At 40.1% G+C, this 27,811-nt stretch overlaps 1 protein-coding gene across 5 annotated transcripts in view; it reads left to right on the top strand.

Annotated features, from left to right (window-relative positions):
* Window positions 1-27,811, top strand: part of CDK14 (cyclin dependent kinase 14) — a 621,136-nt gene that overhangs the window by 467,621 nt on the left and 125,704 nt on the right. For all 5 annotated transcript variants that reach the window (XM_066353824.1, XM_066353828.1, XM_066353826.1 and 2 more), the window contains one exon: window positions 21,866-21,914. In XM_066353824.1, coding sequence (XP_066209921.1) covers window positions 21,866-21,914 — 49 coding nt within the window. The remainder of the gene's footprint in view (window positions 1-21,865; window positions 21,915-27,811) is intronic.

Genomic DNA, 27,811 nt, shown 5'->3' on the forward strand with positions numbered 1-27,811 from the left:
CAGCCTCAGGCACTAAAAATAGCTCGGTACTTGAGCATTGGCTCCAGATGGGGTTGCCGGGTGGATCCCGGTCGGAGTGCAGAGTCTGTTTCATTATCTCCCCTCCTCTCACCTAAAAGAAAAAAGAAGAAAGACAGACTTAGCATTAATTTTTTCAAAACACCTCTTTTATACATATGTGAGGGGCTTTCTGGACTTTGCAGAATTATGGTAACCCTAGATCAGGGCAGAACCCAGGTAGACATTTGCTATTCTCTCGACTGGTAGAGTCAGGGAGTAAGCTTCAGAGAGGACTCGGGGACTTCCTGCTGTCAAGAAAAATCCCAGGGCTGCATGAGCTGGGAGTGGGAGGTGTTTTGGTTGTGCCACACCAAGACATTGAACTACACCGGAGGAAGCCCCAGGGCCGTCTGGTCCAGCTCTGTCCTTTGCAAGGTTGAGAGCCTGAGGTCAGTGATGTAGAGGACTTCCCCAGAGTTAGTGTCAGAGGTGGAGTAGGTCCCGGGGCTTCTGTTCAGTGCTCTCTTCCCAGTGTGCGTCGTGGAAGGTCACGCTGCTGGGTTGTACTGTGATTTATCACTGACCTTCTTTAGCGAACATTTTTCTGACTCAGCCTCTATTCTTTTTTCTTTTTTTGTTTGAAAAGAACTTTAAATTTTATTTTTCAATTACAGTTTACATTCAGTATTGTATTGTGTTAGTTTCAGGTGTACAGCATAGTGCTTAGACAGTCGTATCTGTTACAAAGCGATCCCCTGATATTTCCAGCACCCACCTGGCACCATGCACAGCTATTACAATATTATCGACTATGTTCCCTATGCTGTACTTTATTGACGATTAGTTTTTTTTTTTGTTTTTTTTTTGTATTTTTCCGAAGCTGGAAACGGGGAGAGACAGTCAGACAGACTCCCACATGCGCCCGACCGGGATCCACCCGGCACGCCCACCAGGGGGCGACGCTCTGCCCACCAGGGGGCGATGCTCTGCCCCTCCCGGGCGTCGCTCTGTTGCAACCAGAGCCACTCTAGCGCCTGGGGCAGAGGCCAAGGAGCCATCCCCAGCGCTCGGGCCATCTTTGCTCCAATGGAGCCTCGCTGCAGGAGGGGAAGAGAGAGACAGAGAGGAAGGAGAGGGGGAGGGGTGGAGAAGCAGATGGGCGCTTCTCCTGTGTGCCCTGGCCGGGAATCGAACCCGGGACCCCTTGCATGCCAGGCCGACGCTCTACTACTGAGCCAACCGGCCAGGGCTGACGATTAGTTTATAAAGAACTTCAGAAAAGTTGAGAGGATCTGATCTCTGTATTTATTAAATTACATCAAACTACAAATATCAATTTGTATAAAATAGCTTGTCCCCGAAATAACATGTAGATTCCATATCTGATACTTTTAATTATTTCTTAAGTGCTTCCAACAGAAGAGGCATTCAACAGCTATTTAATGGCCAATTATTACGCAGGAGTTATGAAAAAAGGAACTGTAAAATTCAGGGAGGGGGAAATGCTCATTGACTGAAAGCAATTTAAAGTAATGAAATTTAGACTAAAATAATTCTGTTTTCCCAAGTGAAGCAAGATAATAGAGCATTTTTAAAATTACTATATTACTTCTAAGAGAAAGTTATCTAATACAAGAGTCTGTTTAAGGAAAGTTTGCTGAAGAAGAATTTCTTACAATGAATGATGTAAGATAAAACAGAAGAATTTGCCATAGGAGGCCAGTTGCAGAATGGAAGTATTTTAAACATCCTGTGCCGAAAACTAAGCCAACAGACATTCTGACTTTGAAGGCAGTACTTTAAATATGGACTTAGTTGTACTAATGCTTTGTAATGAGGTGAAAAACTTCTCCTCAGGTCCTTCCTAGTCACAAGCCTGACGGAGGCCCAAACTAAGTAAATCTAGACTTCTTCATTCCAGAGGGAAGATGTAAACCATGTCAGAAGTAGAATACCATGGGGATCACTGTGCCTTACATTTTAGGAAATATTTTCTTTTTTTCAAAGTGTTGGGCAAATGAGTTTCTAAAATTTATATTTTTTTTAGTTTGCTCACTTTTAGTGTTAAAAAATGGTGCTGGGCAGTGCCAGGTATGTGATCTGTGAAGTTGCAAATTACCTTCCTGCTTGGAAAGGGCCATTGTCTTGCTAATGTTTGCTGGAAGAGAGGTTTTCACGCCAGAAAGTATTGAAAAGAGAAGGGAGGAAGCCATGTTTTTGCAAAGTTTGTGCAGAGAGAAGGGAGAAGATCTGCAGATGGGGAACCAAGGTGAGGGGCTTTGATTCTAGGAGAAACCGGAGAAGATTCTCCTGGTTGTGAAACCAGAGACTGTGTCAGTGGCTTTGGGAGCCCTGCGTGTTTGCTCGCTGGCCGGTATAAGTCTTGAATAAAGGAAGACCATTTTTTGGCTCCACTGTTTCTTTACCGTCAGCCCAAATCCAGTGTGAACCTGCACGTGCATGGCCACAGTGATGACGGCAGCTACTGGCCAGACACAGAGCAATGTAATATATTCTCTCAATTCATAGTTAAAGGAATTCTGAGTTTTTATAATGTCATTCTAATACCATTATTCCACTCTATAGACAAGGAAACTGGAAAGCTGAGGCTCAGGGAGATTGTGGGGCTTGTCCAAGACCAAATCTCCAATATGCAGCAGAGTCAAAAACTAAAGCCAAGTATTTCAGTCCCCAGCCTGGGGTTCTCACTGTTGCCTGTGCCTCTGTAACCGAGCGTTTCTGGCTGCAAACAAAGAAGTCTGAGGGAGAATTTTCAGGCTGTGCTCAACCCTGCCTTGTGGCATCTTGGCAAAGATCTATATCTTCTTGTAGGTCCTAGAATCCACTTCCCACCTGCATGTTTTCTTATTTTTAAAAAAGTTTTCATTTATCGGTCCTAGAGAGAGAGGAAGGAAAAGAGAGGGAGAGAGAGAAACATCAGTTTGTTGTTCCACTTATTCATGCATTCATTAGTTGATTCTTGTGTGTGTCCCAAGCGGGAATCCAATCCACAACCCTGGCATACTGGGAGAACACTAACCATCAGAGCTACCCAGCCAGGGCTCTGCCTGCATCTTCTTAAACCCTTTAAACCTGTGCTTTTAATAAATTGTCAGATGCACAGTCCTTAGGACCTAGTATGGAAACAGCCACGTTCATGATTTGTAGACTTGAGGGAATTTGGATTCTTAGCCTTCATTCACACTCTGTGTGAATGACTCCCCTTGACTTGAAGACAGTGATGGAAAAGCTGGGGGGAGCGGCAGACATTGTTGTCTGGGACATTCAGTGCAGGGAGGTTGAGTGCGGAGTCTCCATGCCCTGAGGTTGCTCCGCACAGACCACGCCTGGGGCCAGGAGACACCCAGGACACCCGGGCTGAGCAGTGACATCTTCCTTCCTCCGCTGGATGCAGTGCGTCTGCTCCATCTGGCCCACAGAATTCCGCTGGGTGCAGTGCGTCTGCTCCACCTGGCCCACAGAATGCCGCTGGGTGCAGTGCGTCTGCTCCATCTGGCCCACAGAATTCCGCTGGGTGCAGTGCGTCTGCTCCATCTGGCCCACAGAATTCCGCTGGGTGCAGTGCGACTGCTCCACCTGGCCCACAGAATTCCGCTGGGTGCAGTGCGTCTGCTCCATCTGGCCCACAGAATTCCTCTGGGTGCAGTGCGTCTGCTCCACCTGGCCCACAGAATTCCGCTGGGTGCAGTGCGTCTGCTCCACCTGGCCCACAGAATTCCGCTGGGTGCAGTGCGTCTGCTCCATCTGGCCCACAGAATTCCTCTGGGTGCAGTGCGTCTGCTCCATCTGGCCCACAGAATGCCGCTGGATGCAGTGCGTCTGCTCCACCTGGCCCACAGAATTCCGCTGGGTGCAGTGCGTCTGCTCCACCTGGCCCACAGAATTCCGCTGGGTGCAGTGCGTCTGCTCCACCTGGCCCACAGAATTCCGCTGGGTGCAGTGCGTCTGCTCCACCTGGCCCACAGAATTCCGCTGGGTGCAGTGCGTCTGCTCCACCTGGCCCACAGAATTCCGCTGGATGCAGTGCGTCTGCTCCACCTGGCCCACAGAATTCCGCTGGGTGCAGTGTGTCTGCTCCACCTGGCCCACAGAATTCCGCTGGGTGCAGTGCGTCTGCTCCATCTGGCCCACAGAATTCCTGAGGAAATTAAGTGAGATGATCTGTTTTCACATTCTCTTTATTAATTTTTATTTACTTATACTCTATTTTTAAGAAGATTTGGGCTAGCTATATAATTGATATAAAAGTGCTTCCAAGCCGTCGAGGGCCTGTGACTGCGAAACAGTGATGTGTGCTGTTTATCCAGGTCCTCTGCCCGGCACACCCTTCCCCTCTCGTCCTTTATGCTTTAACTCAAGAACATTTTTTATGTCTTTTTAAAATTTTATTTCTTTTTTATGTCTTTTTAAAAATTGATTGATAGCAACCATAATGATCATGGGTTACATCTGAATGTACAGGGGTGTAACTATGTGATGGTTATAAAATGGACTTCAAAATTATGCAAATATCTGACTCATCTCAGATTTTATTGCTGAAAAGCCTGTGGGCCCTCTTGACCCAAAGCTTCGGACATTTAGAGCTCTGTCCACCCACCACCAGCCACCATCGACTGCAGTGCGGCCCTTCCTCCTCCTACCAATAATGCCACTCTGGTCACAGAGTGGAAAAGCAAGATAATTAGTAAGTTTATGAAATAGTGAACTTTACAGAACAAAGGAAGTAAAAAAAAAAATTAAAAAGTCAATTCTGACAGGAAGGACAGACAGTTATTACTGCCGTACTTTCCCATTGCGGCGATCATGCTGGGGGGTCGCGGGGGGTGGCAAGCTGGGGAGAGTGGTGACAGCGAGAGCCCCCGCTTCAGTCAGCCGTCCCCGTGCTGCTGGGGTGCGCTGGGGCCAGCAGCGTCGTCGGGGCCGGAAGGCCGGTCGTGCACAGGGCGGAAGAGCCCCTTTCCTACGGCGTCGATGTGCCAGAAGGGAGACAGGTGGTAGGGAAACTGCAGGTTAGTGTGTCTGCAGAGCTGTGACCGCGGAGAGCACAGAGCGGCTTCGGAGGGGCTGGCCCTGAAGGGCCCAAGTGAGGAGTTAGAATTGTATTTGAAGTGTGAGAAGATTCATTGGAGGGGTTTTTGAGAAGAGAAGGGTAGATGTTTTTTTGTGTTCAAAAGGACCTACTGACTACGAACAGTCACAGAAAGAGGCTTTATCTCAAGTGTGAGTTCCTCCTGATGTCCTGATGAGTAGTTCCTGCCTGCAGCCCTGGGCTGGGAAGGGTCTACCATGGCAGGGCCTGGCCTGGGAGAAATTATGCTCTCACCAGTTAGCAGTAATGTCATAGACACAGGGGTGATTTTTTCCCCCCGTAGGTCCTTAGCTAACCAAGGATTTGATATTAAATAAGTCATGGATATAGTCAGTGCTATAACATGAACATAAGAAATAACTTAAATATTAATAATCACTCAAAAATGTAAAATACAGCAGTCCCTCCTTGCCCGCAGTTTCGTTTTCTGCGTTTCAGTTACCTGTTGTCAAATAAGGCTCTTGAGGTTAAACGGGAAGTTCCAGCAATAAACAATTTGTTAGTTTTTAATTGTGTGCAGTTCTGAGCAGCATGATTTATTTTTGCTCTGCACCACTCTGTCCTGCCTGGGACGTGACTCGTCCCTTGGTCCCATGTATCCACACTGTCTACTTTCCCTGCCTGTTCGTCACTTAGTAGCTGACTGTCCTTAACACAGCCCATATGTGCAAGTGATCCTTATTTTACTTAATAATGGCCACAAAGCACAAGACTAGTGATTGATGCTGGCAACACAGATATGCCTAATAGAACCTGGAAAGTGCTGCCTTTAAGTGAAAAGATGAGTGTTTATAGGAAAAAACAGTATATGTAGAGGCTCGGTGCTAGCTGTGGTTTCTGGTATTCGCTGGGGACCCCTATGGAAAAGGGGGAACTACTGTAACAACTCAGTTCCACCCCGAAAGATGTAGACCAATGGGTGGGATTGTCTTTATGAATTGTAGAAATCTATTTCAGTGCAAAGCAGAGACTGTCCATACCGACTTTCTCTTTTCTGCTTGAAGACTTTCACATTTCTTTTCACTAGAGGGCAGCAGTGATAATGAAGATCAGCAGAGTATCTAGAAAATGCCATAGAAAATGCAGTGAGATTAGATTTTCAAGGAGAAGTGAAGTTCTAATTTTAGCCTTAACAACAACAAATCCTAGGTAGACTGGTTTCATACTCTTACTCTTAGAATTTTATAAGATTTAGTTTGGTAGTTATGCCAACTTCATCTCACCAAAGTTGGTATGGAATGCCAATCACTAAATAAAGACTTCTCTGTTTCTTTAATAACCCCCCAAGAGAATTAAAGTTCTTGTATACTGTCCAATTTGTGTGACTCCATTCATATTGTATCTAAGAAAAGAATTAGAGTTTTAGTCTAAGAGGGTGGAGATGAGAATTAAATGAAGACACACATAATCTTCAAGGTACTGAAAACATTGTCATCTTAAACGTGGAAAATTTAAGTTGTTACATATCATTGGCATTACCATAAACCAGCCATACATTTTTATTGCTTTTTTTAATTTATAACCTTTTTGTGTGTTTGACAGAGACAGAAAGAGGGACAGATGGGGACCGACAGACAGGAAGGGAGAGAGATGAGAAGCATCAGTTTTTCATTGCGGCATCTTAGTTGTTCATTGATTGCTTTCTCACATGTGCCTTGACCAGGGTGCTAAAGCAGATGGAGTGACCCCTTGCTCAGGCTGGTGACCTTGGGGTCAAGCTAGTGAGCATTGCTCAGACCAGATGCGCGCGTGCTCAAGCCAGTGACCTTGGAGTTTCAAACCTGGGTCCTCTGTGTCCCAGTCCGATGCTTTATCCACTGCGCCACTGCCTGGTCAGGCTTTAATTTATAACTTGATGTTTTATATTTACCCTGCTCACAGTGCATACTAACAAATGTATAGCTGGAAACCTATGCATTGCAGAGAATCCTTTGTATCTCCTGATGCCTGAACTTTTAAACATCTTTCTAAAAAGTTTACAAAAATCAGGATCTCAGAAAGGCAGACAGGGCATTGGAAGTTTAGCTCTAAAACAAGAAAACTTCATTCCCCTGTTTAGGTTGGGTCTTGACAACAGTACCTTGAGTAGGAAACTGTCTCCGGGGCAGGAGTGGAATGGCACGAGTTCAAAGCCCTGTACTGACCACCTTGAGCAGTGGTTCCCCACCACTAAGGCTAAGTGGTTGAACCAAGGGGAGGATGAAAGAAGGATTTGCTCTCCACTGTCTCTGGGGCATCGGAAGCACGGAGAACAGAATGGTGTTTGTAACCTGAGAATCTCTGTACATTTTTTGTATTTGAAAGTTCTTAGAAACACAGAATAATGGTGACAAATTTAAGTGCTGGTTGGTGATGCCATTTGCATTGTACAGTTTTTCACTATTTGCCAGGTGCTTTCATATCTGCTACCTTGTGACGTCCTCACTGGGGCGGCTACGCAGAGAGAGGGGTGTGGCTGACGGTTGTTGAGGAAAGCCCTGCATCGGGGTTCAAGGAGCCCCGGGCCAGAACCAGATGCAGGAGTCCATCTACGTGATAGTACTCAAAACACACCACTCCAAGGCCAGGGCCATACAGCCAGAGGATGCATTCACTGCTGACGCCTGTGGTGAGCTGGGTCAGCTGATCTTGACTGGGTTCTACAGGGTCAGTTCGGGTCTTTTCCACACATGTGTCCTTGGAACGACAGATACAGAATAATGCTCTTCTTGTGACAAGAGACTAGAGAATAAGGGGTAGGTTCACTGCCACAGGCACATTTCCAGCCCCTGCTATGTCAGTACCACTAATAATCCCATCATTTACATAAAACATCAGTGGGGCAGAGAAGTATACCCCTCTCATGAAGGTGGGAACACAGCAGAGAAGAGATATTTGCTGAGTAACTAATATGCCATAGTATGTCTTCTAACTTAGTAGGCTTGTTGGCTACTCCTGGCTAACATAAGTGAATCAAATTGATTTCTGTTTAACATCAGGTTGATTTTAAAACCCTTTTAAGCCATTATGATAGGGCTTCTGCTGCAAGATAAATACATGACTATGGAATAATAATTCTTATGCTGTTAGGTGAAAGAAAAATCATGGTTTCCATTATTTAAGATGCAAGTAATATTTTACCTGCCCCCCTAATATTTAAGTCAGACCAATAAGGTGATAAACTGACTACTGATAATTAGCTCAGCTGTACTATCTGATGAAATTTTCTTCTCTTACCCACGTGTCCTGATATAGCGCTATCAGAACTTCTTTGTAGCTAGCAGACAATAGTGTTTGCAATGGAGATTATTTTAAAAGGACATAAGTATGTACTGTTTGTACACAGATGCTTTTGCCTCTAGAGCTAGCTTTGTAATCTCCATTAATAATCTCTTGACTGTAGAAAAGGACAGCTACACTGTCTCCGAATGCCAGTCCTTGCTCTCCACCAGTGCACCAGGACCACAGAATTACATCTAAGGAGTGAGGACATCGACATGTCTGTGATTTTTGTTCATTTCTTTAACTGTTGCCTCAAGATGGATATTTGAGGTAGCTTAGCATTTACCCTCCCTAGAGTAATATCACTTTTTATATACCACATGTCTGCCTTGTATATGTATAACATAACTCTACCAGATGCTCAGTTTTTTTAGCATATTATTAATAACAGTTGTGGTAGTAATAATAGCTAACAGGTACTGCATGTTTATTATGTGTCAGGCACTCCTATTAGCTCTTGAGATTCATTTTCTTACTGAACATTCATAGTTAACTCTTTAAGGTAAGTGTTGCCACAATTCCTATGTGTAAGATAGGGAAAATGAGGCACTGAAATATATATATTTTTTTGGTAAGGAACATGTGTAAAGTCACTGTAACTTGGCAGACATTTGTCGGCACATCCTGTGCACATAGGACAGATTTGTTCTCCTAGACTTGAAAGGGCAAAGACACTTGATGCATGTGGGAAGAGAATTGTTTGTGTGTTGGGGTTTCTTGTTGTTTTTTAATAGAGTTTACTTTTCAGAGAAGTTTTAGGCTCACAGCAAAACCAAGCAGGAGCCACCCTGGCTGGGTAGCTCAGTTGGTTATAGCACCATCCCGCTATGCCAAATTGCGAGTTCAATCCCCAGTCAGGGCACATACAAGAAACAACCAATGAATGCATAAATAAGTGGAAAAACAAATCAGTGTTTCTCTCTCTCTCTTTCTCCCTTCTGCTCTATCTAAAAACAATAAAAATTAAAATATATATGTATATATATATATGTCACATCAAAGTCTCTTGCTGATAATACTAGCAACGTGTCATATCTCAATCATATATATTGGGCCATCAAGTGTTTTAAAGCTGTTATTTGCAATTGTACAATTTCTAGAATGCTCTGTTTGGCTCAATACACTTTTTTGGAGCTGAGATATCTAAAATCCCCATATTTTGGAACAAGCTTAGCTTTCTCTCTTTGGGAGAAACCTTCTACTGTACATGAATTCTACTTTACTTCAGTTCTGAGGACTATAGATGGTTTCAATCCAGCTATTTTATATCTTGATCAGAATATCAACTGAAATGTTTACCGCTGGCCTGCTTTCTCTAATAAATATAACAAGGTAAAGTCTTGTGCACACTTGTAAATATAGTTTCTTCTATTGATGGTGCATTAGTATTGGTTCCCATGGCTTATAGTAGGCTACTTATGATCGCAAATGTTTAGTGTGCTGCTCTATCCACAGTGCCCAGAGCAGTGCCCGGCAAACAGCAGGCACACGATAAATATTTGTAGAGCGCATAAGCGATGAACAAAAATTCATGCCTTTCATCCCGAAGGACTGAGGGATATTATCTGTCACATAAACAAGTAACTAGGGTGATTGTAGGGTCACCAGAGTGATTCATGACTATGTTCATTGTCACCCTTATAAAAGACTGGAGGCTTTAGGCGCCATACTCGGCCAGGCAGTGGGATGCCCACAGCTCAGTGTTTATATCCTTACTACCTGTACAAGCTCAAGGAGAAGAAGGAAACGCATTTGTTCAAATGTAAAAGAATCCTAAGGAATTTACTTTTGAATAGTTGAATATATAGTTAAGAGCAACGGTTTTTCAACCTTTCATCTCATGGCACACATAAACCAATTACTAAAATTCTGTGACACACCCAAAAATATATTTTTTGCTGATCTGACAAAAAAAATGGTATAGTCTTGATTCATTCATCCAAACAGCTATTGTTGTGTTGGCTGTTGACTTTTTTTTTAAATGTGAAAATCGCTAAGGGAAAAGAGGTCAGTGCCCCTGACAAAACAGTTACTGTGTGTATTAAAAATTCTTGTGGCACACTGGTTGAAAATCACTGGCTTAGAGGAGCTAATTATAAAGTACATCTAATAATTCCTATGGCATTTTGGACGTACTAATTTTTATATTGACATGTTTATTCCATGGTATTATTTACATTGGATGCTATTAAATCCATTTGCAAAAGATATACTAATAAAGTTTGAGACATCTTAGGATTTTGTCTCTATTGCTAGTCCTCCTTTACCTCCCTCCTAACCAGGCCCCCCACCCCCAAAAAAAGATATTAAGAAAAATGTTAAGTTTACAAATTCTGGCCCTGGTCGGTTGGCTCAGTGGTAGAATGTTGACCTGGCATGTGGAAGTTCCAGGTTCAATTCTCAGTCAGGGCACACAGGAAAAGCAACCATTCTGCCTCTCCCCTCCTCTCCTCCTCTCTCTCTCTCTCTCTCTCTCTCTCTCTCTCTCTCTCTCTCTCTCTCTCTCACTCTCTCTCTCTCTCTCTCCCTCTCTTGCAGCCATAGCTCAATTGATTTGAGAGTGTTGGCCCTGGGAGCTGAGGATGGCCCACTGGAGCCTCCACCTCAGGTGCTAAAAATAGCTCAATTGTGAGCATAGGCTCCAAATGGGCAGAGCATCCACCCCTGTTGGGGGTCATCTGGTAGATCCCAGTTGGGGCTCATGTGGGAGTCTGTCTCTCTATCTCCCCTCCTGTCACTTAAATTAAGAAAAAAAAAAGTTTACAAATTCTGGCTTAGCCTTTCAAGTCTTTTGAACATAACTTGGTGGTTTTTATCTGTTAGTTGATTTAACTATTTGTTTTCTTGTTATTGAAGTTGAAAATACAGCAGTGTCTTATAATTATGAAAACACAGATTGGTGAAAAAGGAATGTGGAAAATAGCAGAATAATTCTCCTGCACCATTCTGTACATACCAATTAGTAAATGAGTCATTTCCAATTTAGGTTCCAGCTTCCTGTGAATTCAAGGATGCTTTTGCGGTGCGTGGGGCCCCTTCAGGTGTAACTCTTTTAAGCTGGGAGACTTAAGGACCTGCGGCATTGTTCTTTAGCTCTTGGCCTGTGGCATTTCAGTGAATTGCAATGTGCAAGCATGGCTGGGGGTTTGAAGAAAAACCTTCCCAGCCTTCCGTTCCTCACCCTCCTCACGTTGCACAGCAAATGATTTCTTCCCGTCTCCTGTTTGTTGTATGTGATCATCCTCTGCAGTGTCCCTGCAGTAAGAGAAGGTAACAATCAGCCTGCAGGTTTAAATTAATTGCTCCCTTCAATTATGCTATGAGTTAGCTAATGCTTTAAATTATAACATTCTAAACTTCTAGTTTAAACATAATTGGTAAGAGAAAACTGACATTAAAGAACCAAGCGACTGAGTAATCTTAGCTGGAGAACAGTGTAAAACACGCACAAATACTCAAATAATGTGATAAATTTACTCATATGCAGCTGAATACCTGCTTAATTAAACAAACTTGTTAATAACTTGGGGAACTAATGTGAACCCCTTTTTGTTTTCATAACTTATGCGAGTAATTATGTAGCTTTCACTCTAATGGAACATTACTTTTATTTATGATGGAAAGTTTTTAAAATACGATGTAAATACAATGTACGCTCATTGCTGAAAATGTGAGAAATGGCTCCACTTGACATTGTGTACTTTAGCAGATAAGATTGGAAAGGTTCTGTTGTGTACAAGACATCCGGTCCCGTGGGTGACTCGGAGGAGTTTCAAATATCTGGGTTGATCTTGTCTTCAATTAGAAAGAGATTGACACAGCCCTGTGCCTGTGCGCTCTCCGGAGAATGTGTCTGTATCCACACTGTAGGGCTTTTCACCATGTGTTGGTCATTTTGTACCCACACTCTGTGCCACTGAACTGTGACCAGGACGGATTCATGTTCCTGTGCCCATCGCCCGTGCAATGCCTGGCACCCAGGTGGGTGCCCCGGTGACATTTGTAAGAGTTCATGTGAAGTTGTTAGAAGGTAAATGTAGGAAGACTTCCTTTTTCCTCATTTTTCCTGCTTCCTTATGGCATACTTCACTACCAATTTTGGCTCTTTTATGCATGGCTAAAATTGACATATTGTATTTCAGAAAAAAATTTCTATTAGCATATGCTGTCAAGCTTTAAATAGAAGCAATTCTTAGAACTAATATTTATGTGTAGTCAATTAATTGCTGAGAATAATAATTTACTTGTAAATGCAAGATTGCATTAATTTTATCTGTAATGGAATTCTTGTTCCTCCCCAAATCATATCAAATTATTAAAATTGCTTTGTGGAGAGTACAAAGTTAAGGAGATCAAATTTGTTTTACAATGACATTTGATGCAATTAATTTTTAAATTATATCTTGCTTTTTAATACCAGACTTTAGATAATAATAATTGTTTTTTTAAACTTTATAAAAAATTATTCTGCTCATTTCTCCTTACTTTGTCAGTTAATCCTCAAACCTAGAATATATCTAAGTTTCTGTACTATACCAATGATTTTCAACCAGTGTGCTGCAAGAATTTTTTTAAACATGCTATATCTGACTATTTAGTCAGGAACACTGATCTCTTTTCCAAATAAAAAAAAGTGACAACGGCTAACACAATAGCTGTCTAGTGTGAATGAATCAAAATTATACTTAGGCCCTGGCTGGTTGGCTCAGCGGTAGAGCGTCCGCCTAGCGTGTGGAGGACCCGGGTTCGATTCCCGGCCAGGGCACACAGGAGAAGTGCCCATTTGCTTCTCCACCCCTCCGCCGCGCCTTCCTCTCTGTCTCTCTCTTCCTCTCCCGCAGCCAAGGCTCCATTGGAGCAAAAATGGCCCGGGCTCTGGGAATGGCTCTGTGGCCTCTGCCTCAGGCTCTAGAGTGGCTCTGGTCACAACATGGCGATGCCCAGGATGGGCAGAGCATCACCCCCTGGTGGGCAGAGCGTCGCCCCATGGTGGGCGTGCCGGGTGGATCCCGGTCGGGCGCATGCGGAGTCTGTCTGACTGTCTCTCCCTGTTTCCAGCTTCAGAAAAATGCAAAAAAAAAAAAAAATTATACTTAGTTTTTGTGGGGAGGTTTGGATCATATCGGCAAAAAATATAATATATATTTTGGTGTACTGCATAATTTTAGTAATTAGTTTATGTGTGCCATGAGATGAAAAGGTTGAAAACTGCTGCTCTACATCAACTGTCTAAATTATATTGCATCTTATATAATGCAATCTTCTAGAGAATAATTCAGACATTAGACATTCTTCTGAAACAAATACATAGTTGTTGGTGAGCATATTTGCCTGTGGCTTTGGAACATGGATGTTAGTAATGAGGCCTGGTCTAAAGCTAATGCTCATCATGATAGCACATGGCTAGTTTTGGTCAGTGCCTATGCCTTGCAGGTTATTTAATATTTTGACAGTTACCCTGCTTGAATGAAGACACTGAGACTTCATGAGAACTTTCAATAACTTCAGCATCATCATGGAAAGATCAATGAATTCTCAGGGGAGTATTTGAGTTGTATATGTAATTCCAAATCTTTGAACCCTGGGAATTAGAGATCAATTGTTTATTAGTTCTTGGTGGATTCTTTAAGATTTTATTTATATAAAATCATGTCATCTGCCCCTGGGCTGAGTCACTCCCCAAATCTAAAGTGAATATTTTTCCTGGAACCAGCAATACCAGCAAAGGAAAGCAGGTCACCAGCCAAACAGAAGCTCTCCTGCTGCAGTCAGAGCAAAGAATCACTTAGAAGCAGGGAGCCATCAGGGATACAGTCTTGAGTGCTAAGGTCTGAGCTGCATCGCCACCACTACACTGCTGAGTGCTCGCCAGAGGGCAGCAGGCAGTGGGATGTGGAAGCACAGTCCCGTCAGCGAGGGTGGAACCAGGTGCTGGCAGTGGCTGTGGCCCAGGCAGGAGCACAGTCCTGCCTGTGGTGGCAGAAGCTGGGGAGGCCGCAACTGAGGCCTGGCACAAGCACAGTCCCGCCTGGAGGGGGGCAAGGGGTGCAGCTACAGAAGGGGCACCCAAAAGCAGTACAACCTGCAGCTGTGGGCAGGGGGCATGAGAGCTGTCCTGCCTGCAGTCCCACCCACAGGGGCCAGGCAAAAGCCAGGAACCGGCTGAGACTTGTGGCTGGGCACAGGAGCGCAGCCCCGTGGGGCAGAGGCAGGGGACCGGCCAGAGCTTGCATAACAAACACGTGAATGCAGTCCTACCTGTGTAGGCCAGGCAAAGGCCGGGGGCCAGCCAGCATTTACAGCCTAGGCACACGAGCTCAGTCCTATCTTTGGGGGTGGTGCAGAGGCCCGGTTGGCCAAGGCTTGCAGCCCAGGCACACGAACACAGTCCCACCTGTGGAGGTGAGGCTGAAGCCACAGCAACCACCGCAGCTGGCCTGTGCCAGCAATGCCCGTGCCCAAACGCCTGAGGCAGCAGCAGAGGGGGTGGTGGGCCTGCAAACAGACCACACCTAGGGAACACAGGCCACACCCATTGGATTCCTGTGGCCACACCCTTCTTATACACAGACAAAATGGCAAGGCAGAGAAATGCAACCCAAATGAATCAACAAGAAAAAACCCCAGAAAAAGATTTGAATGAGATGGGAATAACCAAATTACCAATGCAGAGTTTAAAATAATGATTTTTATGATGCTGAAAGATCTTAGAGCAACAATTGATGGACCTAGTGAGCACCTAAATAAAGAGATAGCAAGTATAAAAAAGGATATTGAAATAATAAAAAAGAATCAGTCAGAAATGACAAATACAATATCAGAAATGAAGACCACCACTGGAAGGAATTAAAAGCAGGATGGATGAAGCTGAGGATCGAATCAACAAGTTAGAGGACAAGATAAACAAAAGTACAGAAGCAGAGCAGCAAAAAGAAGAAAGGTTCAAAAAGTCTGAGAAAACTCTAAGAGAGCTCTGTGACAACATGAAGAGAAATAACATTCGCATCATAGGGGTTCCTGATGGAGAAGAGAAAGAACAAGGGATAGAGAATCAGACTGAAGAAATCATAGCTGAAAACTTCTCTAAATTGATGAAGAAAAATGTCACACAAGTTCAGGAAGCACAGAGTTTCATTAAGGATGAACCCAAAATGGCCAACACCAAGACACATCATAATTAAAATACAAAAATTAAGAGATGAAGAAAGAATACTAAAAGCTGTAAGAGAAAAGCAGTCTATTACCTACAGAGGAGCCCCCATAAGGATGACATCTGACTTCTCAACAGAAACATTAGAGGCCAGAAGGGAATGGCAAGAAATATTCAAAGTAATGCAAAGCAAGAGCCTAAAACCAAGACTTCTCTATCCAACAAGGCTATCATTTAAAATTGAAAGAGAAATAAAAAGCTTCCCAGACAAAAAAGAAAAAAACTCAAGAAATTCATTACAACCAAACCAATGCTGCAAGAAATATTAAGGGGCCTGTTGTAAAGAGAACAAAGGGGGGAAAAATCTAGTAAAAGAGGAATGTAGATTTAAAGAATAAAATGGGAATAAACAACTACATATCAATAATAACCTTAAATGTAAATGGATTAAATGCTCCAATCCAAAGACATAGGGTAGCTGCATGGATAAGAAAACAGGACCTGTACATATGCTGTTTACAAAAGACTCACCTCAAAACAAAAGATACACATAGACTGAAAGTAAAAGGATGGAAAAAAATATTTCATGCAAATGGAAATGAAAAAAATGCTGGGGTAGCAATATTAATATCTGACAAAATAGGCTTTAAAACAAAGACTATTGTAAAGGATAAAGAAGGTCACTACATAATGATAAAGGGAGCAATCCAACAGGAAGATATAACCATTATAAATATCTATGCACCTAATATAGGAGCACCTAAATATATAAAGCAGATTTTTATGGGCATAAAGGTGACATCAACAGCAATACTATAATAGTAGGGGATTTCAATACCCCACTAACATCACTGGATAGATCCTCAAGAAAGAAAATTAACAAGGAAACAGCAGATTTAAAGGATACACTAGATCAACTCACTTTAATAGATATCTTCAGAACCTCTCACCCCAAAGCAGCAGAATATACATTCTTTTCAAGTGCTCATGGTACATTCTCTTTGATAGACCACATGCTAAAACACAAACGTGGTCTCAACAAATTTAAGAAGACTTAAATCATATCAAGCATCTTCTTGGATCACAATGGCATGAAACTAGAAATCAACCACAACAGAAAAACTGAGAAACACTCAAACACTTGGAAACTAAGTAGTATATTATTAAATAACAAATGGGTTAACAATGAGATCAAGGAAGAAATAAAAAACTTCCTTGAAACAAATGAAAATGAACATGCAACGACTCAAAATTTATGGGACACAGCAAAAGCAGTCCTGAGAGGGAAGTTCATAGCACTACAGGCATATCTTAAGAAGCTAGAAAAAGCTCAAATAAACAATTTAACCCTGCATTTAAAAGAACTAGAAAAAGAACAGCAAGTAAAACCCAGAGGAAGTAGAAGGAAGGAAATAATAAATATCAGAGCAGAAATAAATGACATAGAGACTAAAAAAATAATACAGAGGTTCAATGAAACCAAGAGCTGGTTCTTTGAAAGGTAAACAGGATAGATAGATGAACCTTTAACCAGACTCACCAAGAAAAAAAGAGAGAGGACTCAAATAAATAAAATTAGAAATGAGAGAGGAGAAGTAACAACTGACACAGCAGAAATACAAAGGATTGTAAGAAAATACTACGAAGAACTGTATGCCATAAGATTAGACAACCTAGGCGAAATGAACAAATTCTTCGAAACATATAATCTTTCCAAAATCAATATAGAAAAATCAGAAAACCTAAACAGACTGATTTCATCAAATGAGATTGAAACAGTTATCAAAAAACTCCCAACAAACAAAGTCCTGGTCCAGATGGCATCACAAGCGAATTTTACCAAATATTCAAAGAAGAACTAACTCCTATCCTTCTTAAGCTATTTCAAAACATTCAAGAGGAGGGAAGACTTCTAAACTCCCGCCTCTTATGAGGCGAGCATAATACTGATTCCAAAACCAGGCAAAGACACTACAAAGAAAGAAAACCAACATTCCTGATTAACTTAGATGCTAAAATTCTCAACAAAATATAGCAAACTGGATTCAGCAATGCATAAAAAAATCATGCATCATGATCAGGTGAGATTTATTCTGGGGAGATAAGGCTGGTACAATATCCTCAAATCAATCAATGTGATTCTACACATAAACAAAAGAAAGGATCAAAATCACATGATAATATCAATAGATGCAGAAAAAGCATTTGATAAAATTTGACACACATTTATGATCAAAACTTTCAGCAGCTGACCAGGCGGTTGCGCAATGAATAGAGCGTCAGACTGTGATGCAGAAGGACCCAGGTTTGAGACCCCGAGGTTGCCAGCTTGAGCACGGGCTCATCTGGCTTGAGCAAAAAGCTCACCAGCTTGGATCCAAGGTCACTGGCTTGAGCAAGGGGTTATTTGGTCTGCTAAAGGCCCATGGTTCAGGAACATATGAGAAAGCAATCAATGAACAACTAAGGTGTCACAATGAAAAACTGATAATTGATGCTTCTTATCTCTCTCCATTCCTGTCTGTCCCTATCTATCCCTCTCTCTAACTCTCTGTCTGTCCCTATAAAAACAAACAAAAAAAACACCTCTCAGCAAAGTGGGGATACAGGGATCATACCACAACATGATAAAGGCCATCTATGAAAAACCCAAAACCAACTTCGTATCAGACAAGAAGAAGAGATAAAAGGCATCCAGATTGGAAAAGAAGAAGTAAAACTATCATTATTTGCAGATGATATGATATTGTATATAGAAAACCCTAAAGTCTCAGTCAAAGAACTACTGGACCTGATAAATGAATTCAGGAAGGTGGCAGGATATAAAATCAATATTCAGAAATCAGAGGCATTTTTATACACCAACAATGAACTGTCAGAAAGAGAAATTAAGAAAACAATCCCCTTTGCTATTGCAACAAAAAAAATAAAGTACCTAGGAGTAAATTTAGTCAAAGAGGTTAAAGAATTGTACTTGGAAAATTATAAAACATTGATAAAAGAAATCAAGGAAGATACAAACAAGTGGAAGCATATACCGTGTTCATGCATCGGAAGAATAAACATCATTAAAATGTCTATATTACCCAAAGCAATCTATAAATTCAATGCAGTTCCTATTAAAATGCCAATGACATACTTCAAAGATATAGAACACATATTCCAAAAATTTATATGGAACCAAAAGGAACACGAATAGCCTCAGCAATCCTGAAAAAGAAGAATAAAGTGGGAGGTATCACACTTCTTGATATCAAGTTATATTAGAAGGCCATCATACTCAAAACAGCTTGGTACTGGCATAAGAACAGGCATACAGATCAATGGAATGGAACAAAGAACCCAGAAATAAACCCACACCTTTATGGACAATGGATATTTGACAAAGGAGGTAAAAGCATACAGTGGAGTAAAGACAGTCTTTTTAACAAATGGTGTTGGGAAAATTGGACAGGAACTTGCAAAAAAATGAGACTGGATCACCAACTTACACCAATCAGAAAAGTAAACTCAAAATGGATAAAAGACTTAAATATAAGTCGTGAAACCTTAAACATCCTGGAAGAAAACATAGGCAATAAATTCTCCGATATCCCTCATAGCAATATTTTTACTGATTTATCTTCACGGGCAAGTAAAATAAGGACAAGATGAACAAATGGGACTATATAAAACTAAAAAGCTTTTGCACAGCAAAAGACACCATTAACAAAATCAAAAGACAACCCACACAGTGGGAGAATATTTTAGCCAATATGTCTGATACAGGGTTAATAACCAAAATTTATAAAGAACTTGTAAAACTCAACACCAGGAAAGGTAAATAATCCGATCAAAAAATGGGCAAAAGAAATGAATAGACACTTCTCCAAAGAGGGCATACAGATGGCCAATAGGCAGATGAAAAATAATTCAACATCACTAATCATTAGAGAAATGCAAATTAAAACCACAATGAGATACCACCTCACACCTGTCAGAATGGTGCTTATTAACAAAACAACACGTAATAAGTGCAGGCGAGGTTGTGGAGCAAAGGGAACCCTCCTGCATTGCTGGTGGGAATGCAGACTGGTGCAGACACTGTGGAAAACAGTATGGAGTTTCCTCAAAAAATTAAAAATGATACTGCCCTTTGACCCAGCTGTCCCACTTTTAGGAATATATCCTATGAATACCAAATCACTGATTCAAAAGAAGAAATGCACCCCCATGTTTATTGCAGCATTGTTTACAATAGCCAAGATCTGGAAACAGTCCATGTGTCCATCAGTGGACGAGTGGATTAAAAAGCAGTGGTACATATACACAATTGAATACTATGCAACCACGAGGAAGGAGAAAATCTTAACCTTTTGCGACATGGATCAACCTGGAATCTATTATGCTAAGTGAAATAAGCCAGGCAAAGAAAGAAAAATATCATATGACCTCACTCATTTGAGGAATCCAATGAACAATGTGAACTGAGGGATGGAACAGAGGCAGAGGCAGGATCAGAGGGACCAGAGGGAAAGTGTTCAGAGGGAGAGTAGAAGAGAAGATGGGATCAGAGAAGGGAAAGAGATTAATGAAATTATATATACATAACAGCATTATAGAAAACAGGACAGCAAATCCTGGAGGGAAGAGGGGAGGGCATTGAGGGGGAGGGGGTATGGGGGGCCAAGGGGAATAAGGGAGTGAGGGTAGGTATATTTGGTAGGACACTTGATTCTATGTAAATACAAATTAAAATCATTATATATATATATATTATATATATATATAAAATATACACACACACACAAATTCAATGGTTGAATAGGTTAAATATTTACTAGCAGTAATATGGGGGGAAAATCATGTCATCTGCAACAGAAACAATTTTATTTCTTCCTGTTCATTTTAGATACTATTTATTTATTACTATTTTTTTATTTCTTATCTAATTTCTTTGCCTTAGACTTCCTGTACTATGTTGTATAGGAGTATTGAGAGTGGCACCTTTGTCTTGTTCCTGATCTTAGAGGAAAGTCCTTTCATCATTAAATATAATATAACAAGTTGTGGGCTTGTCATCTATGGGCTTTATTGTGTTGAGGTACTTTCCTTCTTTCCGTCTATATTCCACTTGCTGAGAGTTATTATTATGAGTGGATGCTGAGTTTTGTCAAATGATTTTCTGCATTGATTAAGATGGTCAAGTGATTTTTATCTATTAATATGATGTATTTTTGTTTGCATATGTTGAACCGTTCTTACTTTCCTGGATACATCCTATTAAAGAGACATTATTTCTCATTGCTTGTGGGAAAATGAAAAGTAACCTATCATAGTGTCTATTTAAAGGTAAAATGTACATGCAATTTTCCAAGCAGTTCTACTCTACTGGGGGGAATCTAATCTATCCAACAGAAATGAAAACATGAGTGTCTAGAGATAGATGTGCAAGGATATTTACTAAAGCATTGTTTTTAAGGTGAAAGGAACTGGAAGCCACCTAAATTTTCATCGGCTTGAAAATAGATAACTTATGATACTTCTAGACTATGGAATATTAATAGAGTTTTAAGACAACTTTACACCTATTTCCTTGATTTGAAGGATTGTCCACTATATATTATTAAATGCTTAAAAATTTTTAGAGAATGTTTATTGTATAATCCAAATAAAAAGTAAAATAGTGTATATACCTGTATATATGGATAGGGTTGTGTTTAGTAACATAGGAAATGTAGAAAGAGACATACAAAGCCATTAATAATTGTTATATCATCATGAGTGAACAATGGGAACAGGAGAGATGATCAGTATCTATTCTATGCCCCTTTGTTATTTAACTTGGTAAAACAAACATGTTTTAATTTGAAAATATAATAAAGCTTGTTCAATGAGAACTATAAATATACATTATAAGACATTGATAGTTTGGCTTTGGGCAAGTGGAAATATCATAGAGTATAAGAAAGGAGAGCCAATATTACTGTATCTGGTCAGAGCTGTATTCATAGAGAAAAACAGCTGCTGTTATTTGACCAGTGCGTCAGTATTCTCCTGTAAATTTACTTACAGTTTGGATGTTTAGAATTTACATTTTTTAACCCAATTTAAACTCAGTTATTCTAAGAAATAATCACTACAAAACTAGATTATGAAACAAATCACTCTAGACAAAAGAAAAAAATGCTTCATTGTTTAAAATGTTAAGACCTTCCTATTTTAAAGGTGAAGACCTACTGTGGTTAGTAGCATAATATGGCTAAATCGAACACTGTCTTTTTAAAAGTTGACTTTAAACATACTTTTTAAACAATACATACATTTTAAACAAAGATTGTTTATCATTTTTCTTTCTGTTTCAGAACGCTTTACCGTGTACAGCTCTAAACACCTTAGACAAGCGTGGAATAAGTAAGTCTTTATGCAGATTATGTTCATTCTCTCTCTCTCTCTTTTAATTTTTCGAACTCTCCTGATTAGTTGTCATGACATTTTTTCATTTGTTCACCCAGTTATTCATTCATCCATTCATTCAGCCATTAAGCAGTGATCAATCTGTAACTGTATACTGGCCGCCATATTCCGCTGAACCAGCACTGCTGTGTCTGAGTTTGTGTACCCAGAGCAGAGTGGCATTGCTTCAGAGCTGTAAATCCTGAAATTCATTTGCTCCATCTTTATGTAACTAGACTTCAAGAAACATTTTAGTGTCAGCTAAATAGCATTTATTAAGTGCCATAGAATGACTAACTTTATAATCTAAATAAAGTTGATGACAACTTTTCAGTTAGATAAAATTGATCCTTCAATTTTTTTTTTTCAGTTTACTTATTTTTCCCCTGAGCCTTATTGGGAAACTAAGTACTTTTATTACTTGAAGTATATGTATTTCATTTATTTGATTTCTGTTCTGTCACCTGATGTTGTTAAAACAGTTTTATTTATTGGTTTCAAACTTTGATGAAATCTGTAGATCTGGGTTTCTCAAGTTATTCAAAGGTCTTTTATTGGGAGCAAACCTGTTAGTAAATGATTGAAAGTGAAAAGCCCAGTAATTGAGTGAGTCACTCTTGTTTTATTGTGGGGATCACATTTCAAGCATTATGCTAGGGAAAATCTAACTAGAACTGCTTTGATAAAATATACTATCATTTGTTATAAAATTTTGTCTCTGGGGAGCTTTGGGTTATACTTAGTATTATTGTCTCACTTTTTACTGTTACTATATTTTAATTATAGATGCCATAAGTTATGAAAATAAATAGTAGAACAAAATCTTTTTAAATAAAAATGTCTTCAATAAGTACTGTTAGTAGGTAGATACAGTGGACAGCTTATTGTGAGGAACTCATGGAATGAATACATTACATTCTGAAGTTGTTTATTTGAAAGATTTGGCAATTTATTTTGATTAAATTCAGAGTTAGAAGAACACTCTAGTGTAATTATTTTTGTCTAACACAGGCTTTGCATTTGCCATTTGAAGAGTCTCTTCTTAATTTCTAGTATCCCTAATATCTAAGGAGGCACGCCCTCTGCTGGGAGCATTCTGTATATGTTCCTCGCCCTTTTACTGACCCTTCCCCCCACCTCACCACAGCTTCACTGATCAGTGGCCTAACATATCTTAATTAAGTGCTTTCATGCACCAAGTAATACATACAGTGTACAGTCCCTACCTTAATGAAATGATCAAACACATGCCTCTCTCATAATTGCTCAAAAGGTTTTGTTCAACCAGGTACCCAGTTTATGAAACAATTCCGATAAGATGGTTGAATTTCTAACCCGATATTTGAAGTCACAGGAAAATCTGGCACATTACATATAATAGTATTTGGGGAGAAGAACTTCCCATTCAGATAATTCCTTTTCTTTCCTTCAGACAGACAAAGCAAGAATGGCCTCCAGAGTTCCCAGGAAAATATATGGCAAATCTTATCTGCTTAAAATAGTCTACCAAAGACAGGAGGAGGTCTGTGGATGATGCTGTGATATTCCTTCCACTGTCCTCTTGTGGTTCTGACCCCTCACCATTTATACTTGATCCGCTCCAGTCATTCGTTGTTGCAACTTGTATTCAGCGCCTGCCATCATAGACACACTCACATACATGCCCCACCAAATGGCCTTCCGGGTTCAGTCATTCCACTATGACTAGTAGGATGCCTCTCGGAGAAGATATTGTTTGTTTACATTATCTAAGTTATTTCATGTCTTCCAAAAAGAAAAGGAAAATTGAAGTAGTAGTCAAGCTTTGTGTTGTTTCACTTGAGTTAGCGTGCCTAGGACCTTCCTTCCTTTGAGAGCTATCGTTTATATCACAACAGAAGTAGTTAATTTCATTGATAAAAATCAGGATGTGTAGTCCTCTGGTAGTGCTGCTTTAGAAATTTTAAAAACTATGTGCCTTGTGCTCAGTCTTTAAATTTTACTTAAAAGGTGCTGGATATCAGCAAGTAAGCTTTCACTTTGGAGCGCAAATATTCTTAAGAATATTATTTTTCACAAAATAAGAAGTGTCTCTTTAAGAGATTACTTTAGAGATATTTATTACTTGCATTTTCCATGAACATGAAATTTCTAATTTTTCTACCAAAAACAGTGTCTAGAATACTGAAAGATGTCTTACATTTTCATGTAAAGTTTTTTAATCAGTTGATAGAATTGTAATGATTTTCTTTTAATCCCTACCATCACATATGCTTTTTAAAAAATTTGGAATTAACTCAAAGTTATTTAATATACTGAGTCCCCAACCTTAGATTACTTTTAAAACATTTTAGGTAAAATACTAAAAGCTGAACTTGAGATAAATTTTTTAAATTATAAACAAAACTTGTTTAGAACTGTGCTAATTTTAAGTCCCTGTGAGTCTTATATTTTGTTGCCTTAAGGATTTATTTTAGAAAATGCTAAGTGACTCACTAAAAATATTATAAAACTATTACTTTCTGGTATCCCAGTGTTACATATTGAATCCTTAGAGCCACGCTATGGCCTCTAGCCAATTCGAACCCCATACAATTTAGAGAGAGCTGGGAATTCAGGCATTAATTATATTATTGATTCTTCCTCCAAATGGACCTGTGACCCTGCACCCATCATTGACATTTCAACATTTCTCACTTCAGAATGAGGTCTAGATTCAGAAGAACTACATTTAAACACTGCTTAGCAGTGCGGACTTTCTCTATCGCTGCAAACTAATTTGCTTGTCTGCAGCACAATTATGTAACTGAAGCAAATGGTGAGTTCTCTTGTACGGTAGTAATAGGTTCAAAATAGAGTGAACTCATTTGCAAGAACTAATTTGAATTCAATTTAGATGGGTTAATAAAAGATGGGTAGGGTAACACAGAAGTAAGTCACTGTTCAAAATGAAGTACCGATGTCTTTAAAATATATATATTAACTCAGCTCTTAAAAGCTAGTGGATATGTTAACCTGCCTAAGAGAGTAAGAATTTCTTGAGGAACGAATCCTCAAGTCTCTTTGAACGGCTGTAACATGTGACCCAGATTATTTTAGGGCCAATTCTGCCCTAGGTAACACCCATGCAACTCCCTGCTGACTTCATTTATACCAGTAACCATAGGCATAATTTTATCCTTTGAAGGATTTTTTAGTACTCTGGGCAAACAAAGCACTGATGGGAGAAAAATATCAAAAGATCTAGCAGCTATCTAAGCTCAAAAGGATAATATAAAGAAGAAACCTTAATTACGGGATTGAGAATAATAAATATATATTACTAATGAAAAGACAGTTGTTTTTATTCCCTTGGAAATGCGTGACCTGGGTGGGCTCTTCCTCCTCGAAGGGGACTTTGGGCAAAGGGACTCAAGTCTTAATTTTATAAATGCATGTACTGTTTTCTGACTGCCTTCAAAACATTCCGTTTCATTTCATCAGAGTTATAAAGACTCCCCTATTTTTTTTCCCAAATCTATTTATGGTTGTCTGACATAGGCACGTACGTGCAATCAAGCAAGAATTCCAGCCACTTAAACGATCTTTTATTATTTTGGCTGTAGAAGAAGCCTTAGTACATGTTCTCCAGCAAAGTTAAGGGTAGGATTCCAGGAACACATTTGCTTGTTTTGGAACTTTTTAATAGCTGAACTCTTTTTTGGAGTTTTGAAAGTAGAAAGGAGAGAACTAAGGTTAAACCACCAAAGTCACAGAAGGCAAGGCTTAAAAACACAGCTCGTAGCTGATAGAACAGAGCCGTCCACAGACTTTCATGGCTGCTGGTCCGCTGCCTCCTGCTTGCTCCTCCCACGTGCTCTAACTCTCCCTGCAACCCTTCCCGTTAGTTAGATCCAACCAGGTTCCTCTTAAGAATAATAAAAAAAAATTGATACTTTAAATTGTGTAATAAACAGAGACATTGCAATGAAGCTACCTTTATGAAGAGTTAAAAATAGAGAAGAAAGCATTTGTCTGTGTATATTTGAATGTATCAGCAGTCACAAGTCCTAACGTTGTGTTCTTGAACGTTTATTAGAATATTTTGTCTAATTTGATGATTAATTTCCAATACCTATTTTAAAAATGACTTGCTAGAGAGTTGTGTCACATGTGCACAAACAAAATATATTTAAAATAATATCTGGAGGAATAACAAATTTCACTCTATATTTATGTTGGTGGTTCTCTACTGTGTTTTTCTTAATTGCTTATCATGAAGCTTTAAATCAGTGCCTTCTCAAGAAACCGGGAGGCCCTGTTTTCTGCTCTTATCTTATTCTAAGTTGATAAAAAATTTTCTACAATAATGATATATTGCAAAGTAAGATAGTTTTCCATTTCTTTTCCACTTGTTTAGAAATGTTCGAGGACGGTAACCACAGTTATTGACACTAGGAGGAGCAGTTGAGTTGAGCCAAATCTTTAAATTACTCTTTCTCCACATTCACATTCTTTTTTCATTGTTGATCATATTTGTTATAATTCTATTTTCTTCAAAGTAAAAGTTTTAATTTATTTAGTGCCTGGAGATTTTTTTCTCTCACACTGTTTTCAAAGAAATTATTCTGTACATTCAGTGTACTCTTTTTCAGGATGGGTTTATTGGGGTCACAAGCAGACAGCAAGCAGACATTTTGGAATTCCATTCTCTTAACTCCAAGGATGAGCTAGAGTTGCAAATCTCAGCTGCCCAGTTCTGTGGATCTGAGTCCAGCATCAGGAGTTTCCTCACCACACCTTTGAAAATACTGTTTTCAACACTTGGACAATCAAATCAAAATCAAAGCAGGTCTCTTGTCCTGACCCTGGGTATTCACACGTGGCAAAGTGTGGAGACTTCATACTGTCACTGCCTACTTGAAAGTCACAATTTAGAGCCATTTCTGGGAACATTCATTTTCATAGGTATGAACCATTGGTTTAGTTACTAAAAGCATTATGTAGGTGAGATGTTTATCAAATACAGTAAATCCCTCGCCACCTTCTAGAAAATTGCAGAATGGATTTTTGAAATGGAAAAGTGAGAAGTTCTAAAATAAGACCTGCTTTCTGGGCTCTGGTGGCAGTCCTAGAGCAAAGCAGATAGCATAAAAGTCTGTCCAAAGACATGGGTTGGGGACAGGTGCCAGGAGCACAGAGAGAAAGCTGTCCAGGGTAAACCTGGCAAATCCGTCCAAGGCCTAGTCCTGATCAAAAATAGTAGCAAAACAAAAATGTGATAACATATGAAATGTTCCTAGTCAAAGGCCTACCATACTCTCATTGCTGCATTGTCATAGCTGTGAAGGGGTCAGTGTGGTAATTAATACTGGGACAGCCTTGTACAATATAGAATTCGTTTTCATACATGTTGTCACATCCACATATTCTTATAACAATCCTGGGAGGTACTCAGGAAAGATACATCAACATTTTATAGTTTGCAATAAAAAAATTGCTCCATGAGGTTGTGATCAATGCTATTGACATTTATAACTTGGAATCTGGGCCCCAATGTGAATCTTATGAAAGAAATATTACCAACAGTAAAACCCCTGATATTTAAGTAGGCTTATCAATATCTGATTTTATTTTGTTTGCACTCCAACTTTTAAGTGGAGCGATCTCTTCTGGGAACTGGATTTATTTATTCCCAGTCTAGTTTTCAGGCATCCTAGAAAGCTGGGATGGAGCAGAAACTATTTCCCCTCATCCTGGGGAAATAGTGTTTGCAGCAGGCTGACCACCCACATCCACTCCTGCCTCCCCTGCACTGCTGCTGGGCAGTGTGCCATTCGGATAAAGGTGGGTTTGTGACCATCTCAGTGCTGGAGATGACAGGCCTGCTGGCCACC

The sequence above is a fragment of the Saccopteryx leptura genome, chromosome 12 (genome assembly GCF_036850995.1).
Source record: "Saccopteryx leptura isolate mSacLep1 chromosome 12, mSacLep1_pri_phased_curated, whole genome shotgun sequence".
Classification (NCBI taxonomy): domain Eukaryota; kingdom Metazoa; phylum Chordata; class Mammalia; order Chiroptera; family Emballonuridae; genus Saccopteryx; species Saccopteryx leptura.